At 45.3% G+C, this 14,740-nt stretch overlaps 1 protein-coding gene across 1 annotated transcript in view; it reads left to right on the forward strand.

Moving 5' to 3' along the window:
* Positions 1–5: 5 nt before the first annotated feature.
* Srebf2 (sterol regulatory element binding transcription factor 2) overlaps positions 6–14,740 on the forward strand; it is a 54,939-nt gene continuing 40,204 nt past the window's right edge. The window contains exon 1 of the mRNA XM_005379374.2: positions 6–329. Coding sequence (XP_005379431.1) covers positions 242–329 — 88 coding nt within the window. The 5' untranslated portion in view covers positions 6–241. The remainder of the gene's footprint in view (positions 330–14,740) is intronic.

Raw genomic sequence — 14,740 nt, forward strand, 5'->3', positions numbered from 1 at the left:
ACAAACAAGGGGACGCGCGGCCTGGGGGCGGGGCCGCAGAGGGCGCGGGCTGGGAAGGGGGAATCCCGCCCCGCCCCTTCCGCGCAGCGCCGGGGCGCAGCGCAAACATGGCGGCGGCTGGCAAGGGCCGGTGAGGCGGTACCGGGCGGGGGTTGTCGGGTGTCATGGGCGGTGGCGGCGGCACCGCCCCCGCGTCTCCCTGAGCGGGACGGCAAGGGGGGCCTCTGCGCCGAACCGGGAGATGGACGAGAGCAGTGAGCTGGGCGGTCTAGAGACCATGGAGACCCTCACGGAGCTGGGCGACGAGCTGACCCTGGGGGACATCGACGGTGAGTGGTGGGTGGGTGGGTGGGAGTGCAGAGGGCGCGCGGGGAGGAAGGGGTTACGGCGTTGCGCGCCGGTGCGCGTGCGCCCACCCCGCCAAGCTGAGGCTCGCGCGGGAAGAACCCCGCGTACCCGGTCGCCTCGGTGATCCCCAGCCCTTCCGGCGCGACGGCTGAGAGGCCCGGGCACTGGGCTCCGGTAGGCTGTGGCGTCGGGCACAGCCGGGCCAAAAGCGAAGAGCGGGGCCGGGGGCGGCGTAGGCAACGGCCTCGGAGAGGAGCGCGCGGCCGCCGCCTTCCTCTCGCGCCCACAGGCGCTGTCCTCCGCCCCGCTCACCTGTCACTCCCTGCCTGGCCACCGGAGCGGTTTCGGAATTTCCCGGCTGGGACTCTAGATTGGGCGCCCCCATCCTGGTCCTCTCGGGGTTGACCGATGGCCGGTGGCCAGGAGCCCGGGGAAACTTTGGGCAACAGCAGCAGGAGCGAGTTGCTGATGAAACGAGTGGTGGCGGCGAAGCGTGGACGCGTCTCTCGGGATGGAGACACGGGCGCTTTTGCTGTCACACTGGGAAGAGTTGAGCAGCAGGGATTTTGAGTGGTGGCCCTCTGGGTACCAGCTGGGGAGTAGGTGGCCTTTGTTCTGTTGCCTTTAACGGCGGAGTGGAAGAGGATCCATTGCAGTGCTTTTCATTTTTTGGCCCTGGGAATCAGGGTTTGCAGAGGGTCCACCTTGCCCGAGGTTGCCACGCGGGTTGCAGAGCCCATTTCTTCTTCACTATTGGTTTCGTTCCACCCCACGTTTGGGGATTCTGAGTCCAGTGCATCGTAATAACTAGTAAACTTAATAATAACTTGTAGTAGTTGGGCTCTTCTGGTATTGTAGGCCCCAAATACTTTGTATTATTTTGCTTATGTCTCACAACAATCCTGTGAGATAGGTACTCTTGTTACTCGTATTTTACAGGTGATCTCTTAGGTCACTGATCTTGGTCCAGAACCCATGCGTCTTAAGCAGTAACTCAGGAGCATTGTGCTTTTCAGTTACAAGGTGCTTTACATCTAGGCTCTCACTACAGTCTGGCAGGCAGATAGGATGACTAACTTTCCCATTTTAAAGATGGAGAAACAGGCAGCAGAAGCTTCTCTTCTGGAGAAAGAGATAGTCTTTTCATTTTGGTCATCCAGGCAATGTCCCATTTCTTTTTTTTCTTTCTCTTTCTGTTTTTGGTCTTTTTGAGACAGGGTCTCACTATGCAGTTCAGGCTGGCCTTGAGCTCACTTTGTAGCGGAGGCTGGCCTCGAATTTGCAAGGATCCTCCCGCCTCAGCCTCCTGAGTGCTGGGTTTACAGGCTGCACCACCACGCCCCACTAATGTCCCACAGATTTCCAAAACAGTCCTTCTGAGTATAGAGAAATTATGGGTTAACAAAACTAGGAGAGAAGGTCCTGGAAGGTAACAAAGGAAGCTAATATGTTTTGATCACTCACATGCCAGGTATTGTGTTAAACCCCTGTACACTCTGTGTGCGTGGTGGGGAACGACAGTGGGATTGAACCCAGGGCATTCGCCCTGAGCTGCATCTCCAGCTCTTTTTATTTTTTGCGACAGGGTCTTAAGTTACTGGGCTTGAACTTGCAGCCCTCCTGTCTCAGCCTCCCTGAGTGCTGGAATTATAGATATGAGCCACCACACCCAGTTCATTTATGTACATTGATACTGTATTCTCAATCCTCATAAGAATCCTATCAGGTAAAACATGACTGTTAACACCGGTCACAGATTTTGATTTCTTTTTTGAGACAGGATCTTGCTATGCAGTTCAGGCTGGCCTTGAACTCACTATGTAGGCCAGTCTGGCCTCTAACTTGTGGCGATCCTTCTGCCTCAGCCTCCCATGTGCTAGGATTGCAGGTATGTGCCCACTATGCTTGGCTGTCACAGATTTTGAAGCAGGCCCATTGCTATTCATTAACTTACCAGGGTTACACAGCCAGAAAGAATGTCCAAAGCAAGGGCAGAAATATCCATGTACGTTTTGCACTTTTATTCCATAATTGATTTTTTTTTTTTTTTGTCTTTTTGAGACAGGCTCTCACTGTGTAGTTCAGGCTGGCCTTGAGCTCACTTTGTAGCCCAGGATGGTCTTGAACTCACAATGATCCTCCTGCCTCAGCCTCCTGAGTGCTGGGATAACAGGTATGCGCCACCATGTCCTGCACGCTATGTTTGATTCTTATTTGTCTAAATTTATAATGTGTTAGTTTACCATATGGTTAATGCTGATTTTGTTCCCAGAGATTGCTAGACAAAATGTATAGTCTTGAAAGTACCACAGTGGTTCAGTGGCTTCACAGGTCCTGATACCAGGTTTGGGAAATGTCCCTATGTTCAGCTGTTAGCTAGAACCAAGCACCTGTAATCCCAGCACTCTGGGAGGCCGAAGCTGGAGGTTAACGAGTTCTAGCCTAGTCTTGGCAACTGAGCCGAGATCCTGTCAAAATGTTAAAAGGCTCGCTCAGTTGGATGGCCATGGGTGCATTACTTAGTACTGAAGGAAAAAAAAAAGAGTAGTTAGCAAGTATTTAAGTATTGGCTATGGGGTTTGAGTTGTAAGGAGGCATGAAAAAATATGAAGATGGGATTTTGTGGCAGTATGAATTTGAGATGAGGAACAAACCATAGTGCTGAATATGTGACAGTTTAGAATTGCACAGCACACTAAGTGAAAGTCTTCGGTGAGAGCTTGGCTTACCAGGAAATCTACACCAAAAAGGGCCTTTAACCTGAATCTTTAAGGCCAAGAAGAGCTGAACAGGCTGGAGGCCAGTCATCTGCAGATACAAGTATCCCTTGAGAGTCCCCATCTGTTCTCTCTCCACAATGTTAGTACAGTGAAGCAGGGACCTTCCTTTTTTACCTAAAACAGTGTCCGACACAATGAGAGTGCTTATTGTGTGTGGAATGCCTAAATGAATACAGTGACCTTGGGCTGTGCAGGATGTCAAATTGTAGTAGACACAGTCTTCCGGGTAGATTGCATCAGGAGTGGCCAGCCCACATGTATGTAGGTGCCTATCTGATGAGGAAGGGGGAAGAGTTGTGTGAGTACATTTACCTCCTTTGTGTGTGAACAGTGGGGATAAGAGTACTTGCAACCTAGAAGTGGCGTTCTAGGAGGCACAGGCAGGCAGGAAAGAAGGAGGGGAGGGAGGCCAGGGAGGAAACCTTAATTTTGCCTGCTCCAATTCATTGGTTCCCTTTGGGGCTATGGGTCCAAGGTGGACACCTCTATTCACTCATTCAGCACATCTCTAGTGGCATCCACGTGGCTCTATAATGGATATAGTGCCAAGGGTACCTTTGAACGAGACAGACAAGGTCTCTTCTCCCTTAGGGAGCTGAAATTCTTAATGAGAAAACAAATTATATAAAATAAATGAACAATTCTATCAGGGCACTGTGAAAATAAAATTGAGCCATATAATAGAGTGGCTCACTCTAAGTATTATAGGAATCCCTCTTTGAAGAAGTGTTGTGTCTTTCAACAAATGCTAAATCTTTTTTTGTGTGAAATTTCCAGATTTTTAAATATTGGCTCATTTTTTTTTTAAAGGAAGTAACCTTTTGCTGGAGCCAAAAGGATGGGTGGCAGGAGCAGCATGACAAACATGGAAAGAAAGGATCAGGGTACCTTAGAAGTAAAAGATGGCTAACGGGGATAGTGGCACAAGCCTGTAATCCCAGTACCCTGGGAGGCCAAGACAGGAGGATCCAAAGTCTCAAAACGTATCTCAGATTTAAACAGATTAAAAGGGCTGTGGTTCTGGGTTCAACTTCTGGTACCTTGATGGATGGGTGGATGGATGAATGAATAAGTAAATAAATGAATGACCACTAGAGATTTTTTGGAATGTGGTACTTTGAGAAAACAGTAGAAGATGAGGTCTGCTAGGTGAGCTGGAGCTAAATTGTGCTCCAGATGCAGGTGTTTTGTGGAATGTGGGGAGGGAATTGCTGAACTTTTTTTTTTTTGTCTTTTTGAGACAAGGTTTCACTGTGCAGTTCAGGCTGGCCTTAAGCTCACTATGTAACCCAGACTGGTCTCCAACTTGCAACGATCCTCCTGCCTCAGCCTCCTGAGTGCTGGGATTATAGGTGTGCGCCACCACCGCAGATTTTGAACATTTTCAAGTGGAAGGATGCCCTAGTAATCATGAGTCTTAAGGAAATTTATCTGTACTGATAGGCAGGAGAGCCAGTTAGTGCCAGGGACACCAGTAAGAACGAAGCTGCAACCACCCAGGTATGAGGTAATAGTCTCATGAGAAGCTGGCCCTGAAGGCAGAGCATAGGTGGAATTGTAAGGCTCCACTAAGACTTTGAGCCTGAGGCTTAGGGAGAGTGTTCCCAAGGCAGCTGGAAGGGTTAGTTTGGGGAAACAGTGAAAATTTATCTTAAATGGGCCAAAATTGAGGCAGGGGAGTATCATCCAGTAGGAAAAATGAGGCAGATAGTCAGGAGAAGGTCAAAACTGCAATAGAGGTTTAGTCACTGCGGGTGAGTTGACGGTAGAAATGAGAGAACGAGAAGTTTTTGAAGTAAGGGAAGTGTAAGGAACTAAGAGGAAGTGAAGGAACTAAGAGGAAGTGAGCTTTTTAAGGAGTGGTCAGTAGATGATGGAGACAGTACAGCAGAGGGAAGCAAGAATGACAGGGCCATGAAAGGAAACATAGGATCTACAGTTAGGAAAGGGCCTGACCTTTGTCAAGGCAGTCAGATGTTAGGAGTGGGGTCCAAGGCTCGATGCACCAGGGCAGGAAGCAGGAAGGGAGTGGGTGAGGGCCAAGCAGAGGCAGTTTGGCTCTTTGGAGGTTGAAGACTTTTGTCATTGAGCTAATGCACGTTCTGTCTATGGGTTTGCATGTTCTAGACATTCCATGTAAGTGGAATCATACAGTATGTGGCTTCTTTCACTTACATAATGTTCAGGTTCATCCACGTTGCAGTGTAATGTTTCATTGTATAAATAAATACACCCTATTTTGTTTATCCTTTCTTCAGCTGATGGACATTTGGGGCTGTTATGAATGAAGCTGCTATGAACTTTGCACAAGTTTTTGTGCAGACATAGGTGTTCATTTCTCCTACATTTGGTGTTGTTTATTTCCGTAGGGCTTCATACTCCTTGTTATTCTTTTACTTTATATGTTCTGTAACTAACTCAGCCCTAAATCTTGTTTAAGAAATGCCAAATATGGTGGTCAGTTCTTTCCTGGAGCCCTGCCTGTTTTTGCCCCATTTGATGGTTAAGTCTTCTCTCCTGAATTTATCTTGGGACTTCCCTTATCCATTACCCTGGGGAGTGATGTTAAAGCTTGTTTCCTAGTTTTGGATTATTGTGTTTTCTCCCTTTTGTTCCTTCTTAAGTACATCCTTAAGTAGCTCCTGTAGGTAAATATTTTGAGGTCTGGCCTATCTAAAATTACCCTTTTTTTTTTTTTGAGCTAGGGTTTCACTATGTAGTTTAGGTTAACCCGAACTCACTGTGTAGCCCAGGCTGTCCTCAAACTCTCGATGATCTCCTGCCTCAGCCTCCTGAATGCTGGGATTACAGGCAGGCACCACCACACCCAATTCTAAAAATACATTCATTCTAACCTCCAACTTGATGGTTTGGCTAAGTTTAGAATTTTAGGTTGGGCATAACTTTGAAGGCATTGTTAGATTGTCTTCTAACTTCTAGTAATTGAGAAATTTGATACATTTTGATTATTGATCTTTTGTATGTGATTGATCTTGTCCTTATCCTTGGTGTTCTGAATTCCATAACAATGTCCTTGATGTGACTGGGCTGTCAGTCATTGTCCCTGCTTAGTGGGACCCTGGAGAGGTATGTCCAGCATGCAGTCTTCCTGCTGTACCCTTCTCTACAAAGGAACTTCAGTTCCTGAGGGTTCCAGGGCCCTGTCTTAGGTCTGTTGGCTTGCCCCTGCAGACACTTGATTTCCTCTTTGGCTCAGGATTCTGACAGTACCTGATACTGAATAGATGCTCCATAAAGGTGTACTTAGTGTGGAAAGGAAAGCATTTCAAGTGCAGAATGTTGAGTGACCCCCATTCTGGTGTCCCCATTATTGTGAAGGCTGGAGTGGCCAGCTGGGTGAACCAGGAACCAGTGCTGGGGATAGGTATGCTCAGCACACAGTGGGTGAGGAGCAGGGCAGAAACTGACTTCCTGTTTCTCTAGTGAATGATGCTTTAGAAAACTGCTTAGTGATGTGAACTACTGGTCTACTTTTACCCTGTGTGTACCTTTCTAAAGACACAAGTGTTTTAACACTTGAATATTTTATTTCAGTGTTGCTAATATTTGGGTTGAAAGAGCTACTGTTGTCCATAGCTTGTTTATTTTCCATCCATTTTTAGCTCCCAGTTTGATCCAGGTATTTTTACTGGGATAGCTCAGGCCACTGGACCAGAGTCCCCTTGGGTTTCTTCCTCCTTATTCCCTCTGTTTGGCCTCGCCCTTGACAAACATTCTTGACAAACATCCTCCACATTCACACCTAGGCTTTCACCATAAGATTCTTGAGCACTGCCTGCCTCTTACGGAGGCCTAATCTTGGCATTTTAAAAAAGTGTACCTTTGCATTTATCTCAAAAAGATCATTTCTCTCATTAGTAGTTTAAAAGGGAAAACAACCATTTTTTTGAGACAAGGTCTCACAGTGTAGCCCAGGACGGCCTTGAACTCACTATGTAGCCTAGGTTGGCCTCAAACTCAGAGAGCCTCTTGCCTCAGGCTCTTGAGTGCAAAAAGGGATTATTCTGAACTCTTGCCTGAACTTTGTAATGTGCACATAGTTGTCACAGCATTTTCACATCACGGCTTGTTGTATGTTGAAGTCGTTGAGGTGTAGTAGTCATATAATCTATCTGAGCAGACAAACACTTGCATATCCATGTTCCTGTTGAAGATTTGGATTGCTTGCAGGCTTTCACTGGCATAAGTTCTATCACTCTGAACAAGTCACTTTGGAGTTACCTCACGGGTGTGTGAAACGTTTTTCAGAAGGCTATAGCCCTTTCACTTTTAAAGCTTTTATAGTGGTACAAATTATTGTGGTGATTGGGAATTACAATTTGGAAAGTACTTTTGTTTTTTGAAAATACAGTGGACTTACGTGATTCAAAATATAAAACATGAGTACTGTGCAGAGGCATGCTCCAAACTCTGTTGATTGATTCTCTGCCCCAGCTCCACACAATTAAATTTTTATTCCTTTTACCTGCTTCAAAACTTATTGTAAGTACAAGTAAATATGGGTTTTACCCATTTATTATTTTAGTGGAGCTGGAGATTGAACCCACACTTCATGCTTCTTGAGCATACACTCTACTACTGAGCTCCATCTGTAGTTCTTTACATTTTTTCTGGGGAAAAAAAAATTTTTTTTTTTTTTGAGACAAGGTCTTGCTAAGTTAACCAGGCTAAGATGACTTGGCAGTCCTCCTGCCTCAAGTAGCTGGGTTTATAGGCATGTGCCACCATACTCCACTCCTAGTTCCTCACTTCACTTCTCTGTACTCAGGACTACTGGATGAGCAGTAACAACCAGCTTTTTGGGTGATCCCTTCCAGTGCCTCAGATGACCCTTTGCTTGCTCAGGATCTTTTCTTGGGATTGTCTTACACATCTGCTGCTCTGGAGTGAGTGGACCTTCAGGACCTTGCCTCAGGACCTTAGGACCTTGCCTTTGCCTGCTCTCTGTACTTGTAAAATGGCTCCTTAACATGTAGGTCTCTATTTTCAGCCTTCTGCTTTGGGGGAACTTGGCAAATGGTTTCTTGATTTACCTTGCGCCCCTGGGATTCTGTTCCATCTGAATTCTCTTCCAGTAGTTTCAGGGTGGCACTCTTGCTGCCCTAAATTTCAAGTATATCTTTGCGTAGAAGTTTTTTTTGGCCTTCTGCCATGATAAATGGTGATGAGAAGTTGCTTTCCTTTCACTTTATTCACGTTCCACCGAAATCTGCAGATATTTTAGGAAATGCCCTCTTGTTATAAATGGTCTCATTTCTAACAATACTTTTCTTTTACTTTAAAAAATCAGTTTTGATAATTTCTGTGAGTTATTTTGGTGGGCTTTTTGTTTATTTCTTAGACAGATTTGTTGCTGTTGTTGTTGTTGTTGTTGTTTGGTACTGGGAATCAAGCTCAGGACCTTGCCCTTGCCAGGCAGGCGCTGTGCCACTGAGCTATATTCCCAGCCCTCTTAGGTGAGTTTGGACTCGGCTTGTGGTAGTTGTTTTCCATTGTGTTTCTTTGTACATTTGTGAATTTGATAATGAAAACAGGGTCATTTTACGTTGATCTTAGCATGGAGGTGACATTTGTGTTCTCTAAGTAAACATGATTTTCTTCTTCATTAGTTGCTAATTCTCTCGGTAGTCATCTCTACTTTTCAGTTCTTGTGGGCAAGATCCACTATGTGCCCACTACTGTGTCTGCTCAAACCTTTCTTTACATGGGACCTATTTTTGCGCTGAACTCTGAGTACAGCACTGCTGAGATAAACAAGGTCCATGCCCTTAGAGTGTGAAGGCTCTGGGTGTTAGGCACCTTGCCCTTAACCCATATTATCTCAGGTTTTTGCTACAGATTAAGAAACTGAAACCCAGATGACACAACTAGTAAGTGTGGTAGGGTGGTGGCCTAAATCCAAATGTGTCCAACTCTAAAATCCGTGTACTTTTCCTTTATTTCGTGCTACATCCCTGTCTGATGTAAGTAGGCTTATAAGTTGCCATGCAAGGTGATGTGATGGACTTAGAAGCTGGAGAGACTCAGATCTCTGCTTAGTTACACATTCAGTGGACAGGGGTTTATGACGGGGTATTTAAAGTGATTTCCCCTGGCTCCGTGCTTTTCTGAGCCTTAGTTGCCTCTGCAAGGGTAGAAATTGGGGATATTAATATCATATGTACTGCAAGAATTAAGGGAGTTAAAGCACGTAAAAGGAAGTAACATTCTCCTTTGGGTTTATGTGAGATTGAATGGGGAACTGAAGAACTTCAATTTGCAAGTTGACTCTAGGACCAAGGGCCTTTTTAGAATAGTTTAGAATGGTTTCTTTTTTTTTCCTTTTGAAAAGGCTTTTGTAGGTATGGTGGGTGGGACACGGAGAAAGTCACAACATGTGGTATAAAGTGTCCCATTTCTGGACCGTAAGACTCAAGGGTTAAACTTCGTTGTCATAATGGAATTGTTTAAAGAATAGCAGAGTCCCCGAGGCTGGGCCTCAAAGCAAGTCTCCCTGGGGAACTTCTGTTTAGACACTACTCCTGAACCTGTGAGAAGCTTGCAAGCTGGAAAACTGAGCTCTTTCTACCTCTCTTAGGCCTTGGGAATTGCTAATGAATATGTGTCTAAATGCCTCCTTACAATCTTGCCACATCTGGCCTGTGGAACAGGTTTGTTGGGCTCAGGTTCTGGTTTGGGACAGTGACGAAATTCTGAGCTGCTGAGCCAGATGCAGAGCTGCTGTTGCGATCTGTCTGCCCAGCCCAGGCTCTTCCATCCTACAGCTACAAGGGAAACAATGCTGCTTCCTAAGTGCTGGCATTCCTGTGAGGCTTTGTACTTTACAAGTGTCTTCCTGGTAACGTTCGTCTTCCTAACTGTGTTTTGAGGTAGATACTTGGATTTGTGTTTTCAATTTTTTTGTTTTTTCTTTTGAGATAGGGTCTCGCTTTATAGTTCAGGCTGCCTTGAGTTCACTGTGTAGCCCAGGCTGGCCTTGAACTCTCTGTGCTCTCTTGCCTCAGCCTCTAGAATGCTGGGGCTACAGGCATGCACCACTACACCTGGCAATACTTCATTTTTAATAGCTGTTTTTATGAGCATAGATGAAACATAGAGGAAATAATTTGAGGTTTCCCATGCTGATGAAATTTTGAACTTGAGCATGTGGGAATGAGGTGAGAGATGCCCTGACTTAGGAAACCTGATTGTCTAGGAGCCTCTCTGGTTAGAAGTTGTTTTAAAATTTTTTTAAAAAATCATTCCTTCAGACCATTTCAACATGAATGAGTATCCATAAAAAGAGACAGCACAGGAATAGGCACTTAGTATTAGATGTGAGTGACAGTCCCTGTTCTCAGGAGCTGACATCTAAATACCCAATTTTTTTTTTTTTCACTGAGAACATTTTATTGGTATTTTGGATGAAATGGAAATTTATTTGCCAGGAAGGAAGGGATGATCCCACCATACTTCTGTTAGGACTAGCATATTGCCTCCTCTTTGCTGATTCTATGTTTGACCCTGCAAACAGTCACTCTTAATGCAGGAAAATTCAACAGCAACCATAACAAAGGGACAAACTCAGTATTTGAAGTAGTAAGGAAGGGGAATAGGAAGGTCTAAATAGGGATTTTGGCTTTTGGGCTTGGTTGTTAAGGGGTGAACAGAAGTTTAGATGGTAAAAGATGGGGCAAAATTGGACCAAACTAGGGTATAATTTGGCATGTTCTAGGAGCATGTGCTTCATTGTGGTACCAGCTATAGGCCAGGGGTTCTCAAATTTGTGTCTTTGAACCCCCAGGTTACATCCCCAGAGATGTAAGTGACATCCCTCCGGATGTCATTCAGCAGGGAACTAACTATGGAGGAGGCTGCCCCCCCCAAAAAAAGCTGGAGTCTAGGATGACATGTAGGCCTATCACAGTTTAACTATAGGCACCTCCGTCTCTTTACTTTGCTCCGTATTCTTTCTGGTACTGTGGTTTTACTAAAACCAGTTCCTGTGTCTAGGAACCTCTCTCTAACTCATAAAATCCTTCTCATTCTTAGAGGCTCAACTTTTGTTTTTGTACTGGGAATTGAATCCAGAACCTTCACCTTGAGCTATATCCCCAGCCTTTTTTTATTTTTGACTTTGACAGGGCCTTACTAAGTTTCCCTGGCTAGACAAACTTGTAATACTCCTGCCTCAGACTCCTGAGCCTCTGGGATTATAAGTGTGTGCTACCACACCTGGCTAGACTCAGTCTTTTGCTTCTGCCAAGATGGATCAGTCATTTCTTTCCTCTCTACTCCCTTTCTTTGTGAGGGACATTCTGTTCTGATCTTTTAAAATTTATGGAGCATTCCTCCTTTTATTTTTAAAATAAAAAATAAAATAAAATAAAATAAAATTTATGGAGCAGTAGGGAAACAAACCAGTACTTTTTAATCCTTGACCTGTGCTGAGTTTTTCCCATGGTTCTTAGGACCCTCCAGCTCCCAGGATGTAGTACGTAGTATATCAGTGTTGAGTGGAAGTTTGTACATGATATAATAACTCACTTTGCAAGAATTACTTTTCTTAGTCTTAGGGAGATTGCAGGGTGTGGTAATGAATGGAAGAGTAGGGTGGGTTCTTGGAGCTTGGTATTTGGCTAATGGTTTAAAGGACTGTAAGGGCTTGAGATCTCTCACAGTGTAGACTCTGCCCCCAGGAGGACAGTTCAACTGAAGTGGCTTGTACCAGACTTTTGTTGACAGTGGGTCACCTGTCATTGTGAAACACGAGGCTCTTGCAGAACAGGATCACACAAGATCAGTCCCTGGAGTCTCACTCACTGCATCTTGCTCAACTTTCAGTCTCCTATTTCAACAGAGTGAAAGAAAGAACAGTGAGGTCCTGGGGCGGAGGCAGGTGAAGAGCTCGGAAAGATGGGAAAGACGCGGAGTGACACATCTTTCCTTCCTGAGCTTGGTGTTCGCTGTGCTCACTCCTAAGTGAGGCACTCATGGGCACTGCCAACTCCAGGCTCTGTTGGGTGGTATCCGTACAATAGTGGAACAGTTCACTGTGTTGTCTTGTGGCTGAGGGCTTGACCTTAAATCCCAGCCGACTGTGACACTGGACAAGTTATTTAACCTCAGTGCCTTCTCTGTAAAGTGCCTTTGCTAAGAGTGTGCACTTTGGGGTGATAATAGCGCCTACCTCAGGGTATTGTGGCGATTATATGAGGAAATCTATGTCGTTATATTGAAGCACTTTATATTAAACAGATATTGATTGCTGATATGCATTAAGACCTCAGTAAATATTAACAATCACTTTTTATTATTACTAATTGGTTCAGGTTTTTTCTTAATTGCTTTACTCTGTTTAGTCATAGCTTTCTGTCGTCTTTCATCTGTCTGTCTTCAGCTTTCTGTCTGTCTTTCTTTGATTTCTTTTTTTTTTTTTTTGTGGCTCTGGAGGTTAAACTCAGGAAATGTCAAACTACATTCTTAGCATGTGCGTACACACTTGCACACACACACCTTTCTGTAAACATTTGAGACAGTCTTACTAAGCTGTCCAGTCTGGGCTTGGACTTGGATTCTCCTGACTCAGCCTCCTGATTAGCCGGGGTTACAGGCATGTGCCACCGTGCCTGGCTAGTCTTAGTCTTCTTCTTTGTAAAATGTAATCTGTTTATTAGTGCATGTATCTGTACACATGCAGTAGTCTTTGCCTTTTTCTAAGAGTAAGCACTTTGGTCTAATAAATGGAACAAGATGGGTAGCCTTTCAGATGTGAAGTGCCGAGAATCCTTTAATTCAGCATTGGGTGCCCTTGCATGGATGAGGTCTCCACTGCAGTGTTGTAGAATCTGCCACCCCCTCATGAGGCTGGGCAGCTGCAGTGAGTGGAGAGGAAGCCCCTGGGTGTTGAGTGGAGGCAGCCTCTGCAGCCAGGTGCTTGGGAGAGGACACAAGACTTGGGAGAGCCAGATAAGCTCCCACCCTTGTCTGCCCCTCGCTCAGTCACATTCCTGAGACCTTGTGCAGTTCTCTCCACCGCAGAAACTTGGACTTGTTTTCATGTGTAGCACCCATGGCCAGCACTACTGTTTGAGCACTTGTGTGCCAGGCACTATCTGAAGTGTTTCACACATATTAATTCATTAATAGAGTGCTTGAAACTGCTACTGCACAGTGTGATTTTGAAGATTATATAACACAGTATTTGTGAAAGTACAGGGTGTTAAAAGCAAAACCAGTGGAGTAACAGTACTAATGGAGTTATTTTCTAGGTTTTTTTGTTGTTGTTGTTTTTTGTGGGGGTTTTTTGTCTTTTTGAGACAGGGTCTCACTATGCAGTTCAGGCTGGTCTTGAACTTACTTTGTAGCCCAGGCTGGCCTCGAACTCACAAGGATCTTCCTGCCTGTGCCTCCCCCTGCCTCAGCCTCCTGAGTGCTGGGATTACAGGTGTGCACCACCATGCCTGGCTCTATTTTCTAGTTTTAAAAAAATCACACTTAAACTTTGTAGATAAATCTGTGTGTCCTTGATTGGGTGTGGCACATTGCTTCTAGTTCCAACCTTCAAGAGGCAGAGGCAAGAGCATGCTTGAGCCCCAGGGCTTTGAGACCAGACTGGGCAACATAGACCCCATTCTCAAAAAGGGTGTGTATGTGTGTTGTGTGTGTGTTGAAATTCAAAGATTGTCCCCTTTAGTTTGGCCTTGCAGAGTGGGCTTTGGTTTAGTGTGTTGTGATTCCTTTTTACCCTTTGTTTGCACAGACCCTAAGAGATGACCTGTTTCCTGATGTTGATCAGCTTTTACAGCCACATTCATAACCAGAACTTTTCTGTAGCCACTTTTTAGAAAATTCTTCATCAGTTGAGAAAGTTATCTCAGTTCATTGTTTCAGTCATTCTGATGTCCTCCTGTCAAATTAGAATCTAGCTGTAAGATTTTGCTCAGAATGCTTCTTAACTAGTTCCTGATGTCAGGGGGCTCTAAGCAGGGCAATAGCCCCCGTACAAACCAGAAGGAACAGCTGCAGAGCTGGAGGGCCTCTCCTTCGTAGAGCAGTGGGAGACAACCTGCTGTGTGCCGCCTCCCCAAGCAGTGTGCGGGAAGTCAGACTGAGGGCCCCACGTACACATTAAGCAAGCAAATGACTGCTGAGTACATGGCCAGTTCTTTATTTCATTTGAATCTTTTCTTTTTAATAAGGAGCATGGTCAAGGTTACTACCATGACCCCACAGGACCCTTTGCTTTGCCCCTGGCTGCCCGCCCATCCTGGCTTGGCCCACCATGCAGCTCCGTGCCTCCCAGCCTTGGCTCCTCAGTTTCCCCGGCCTAGCATGCACCTTGAATCTTAATCACTTTTCGGGGAGGAGCTGCACCTGCCAAGCCTGTGAGTTTTTTGTCCCTATGCTTTTTCCTCCTTGGTGCCTTGTAGATGTACATGTCTGCTGCGACCGTCTCCACAGACTGTTGTGACACTCACCAATTCCTTGAGGTCAAGGGCTGCTTTATCATCTCTGTGGGCTGGTGCACAGTGGGTGCTCAACACATAATGCTTTTGATTTGTATGCCCATTCTTCCAAAAATAGTGAGTTTTTTTTCTTTTTTTTTTTTT

Source organism: Chinchilla lanigera, unplaced genomic scaffold (genome assembly GCF_000276665.1).
Source record: "Chinchilla lanigera isolate Chin_1 unplaced genomic scaffold, ChiLan1.0 scaffold00012, whole genome shotgun sequence".
Taxonomy (NCBI): domain Eukaryota; kingdom Metazoa; phylum Chordata; class Mammalia; order Rodentia; family Chinchillidae; genus Chinchilla; species Chinchilla lanigera.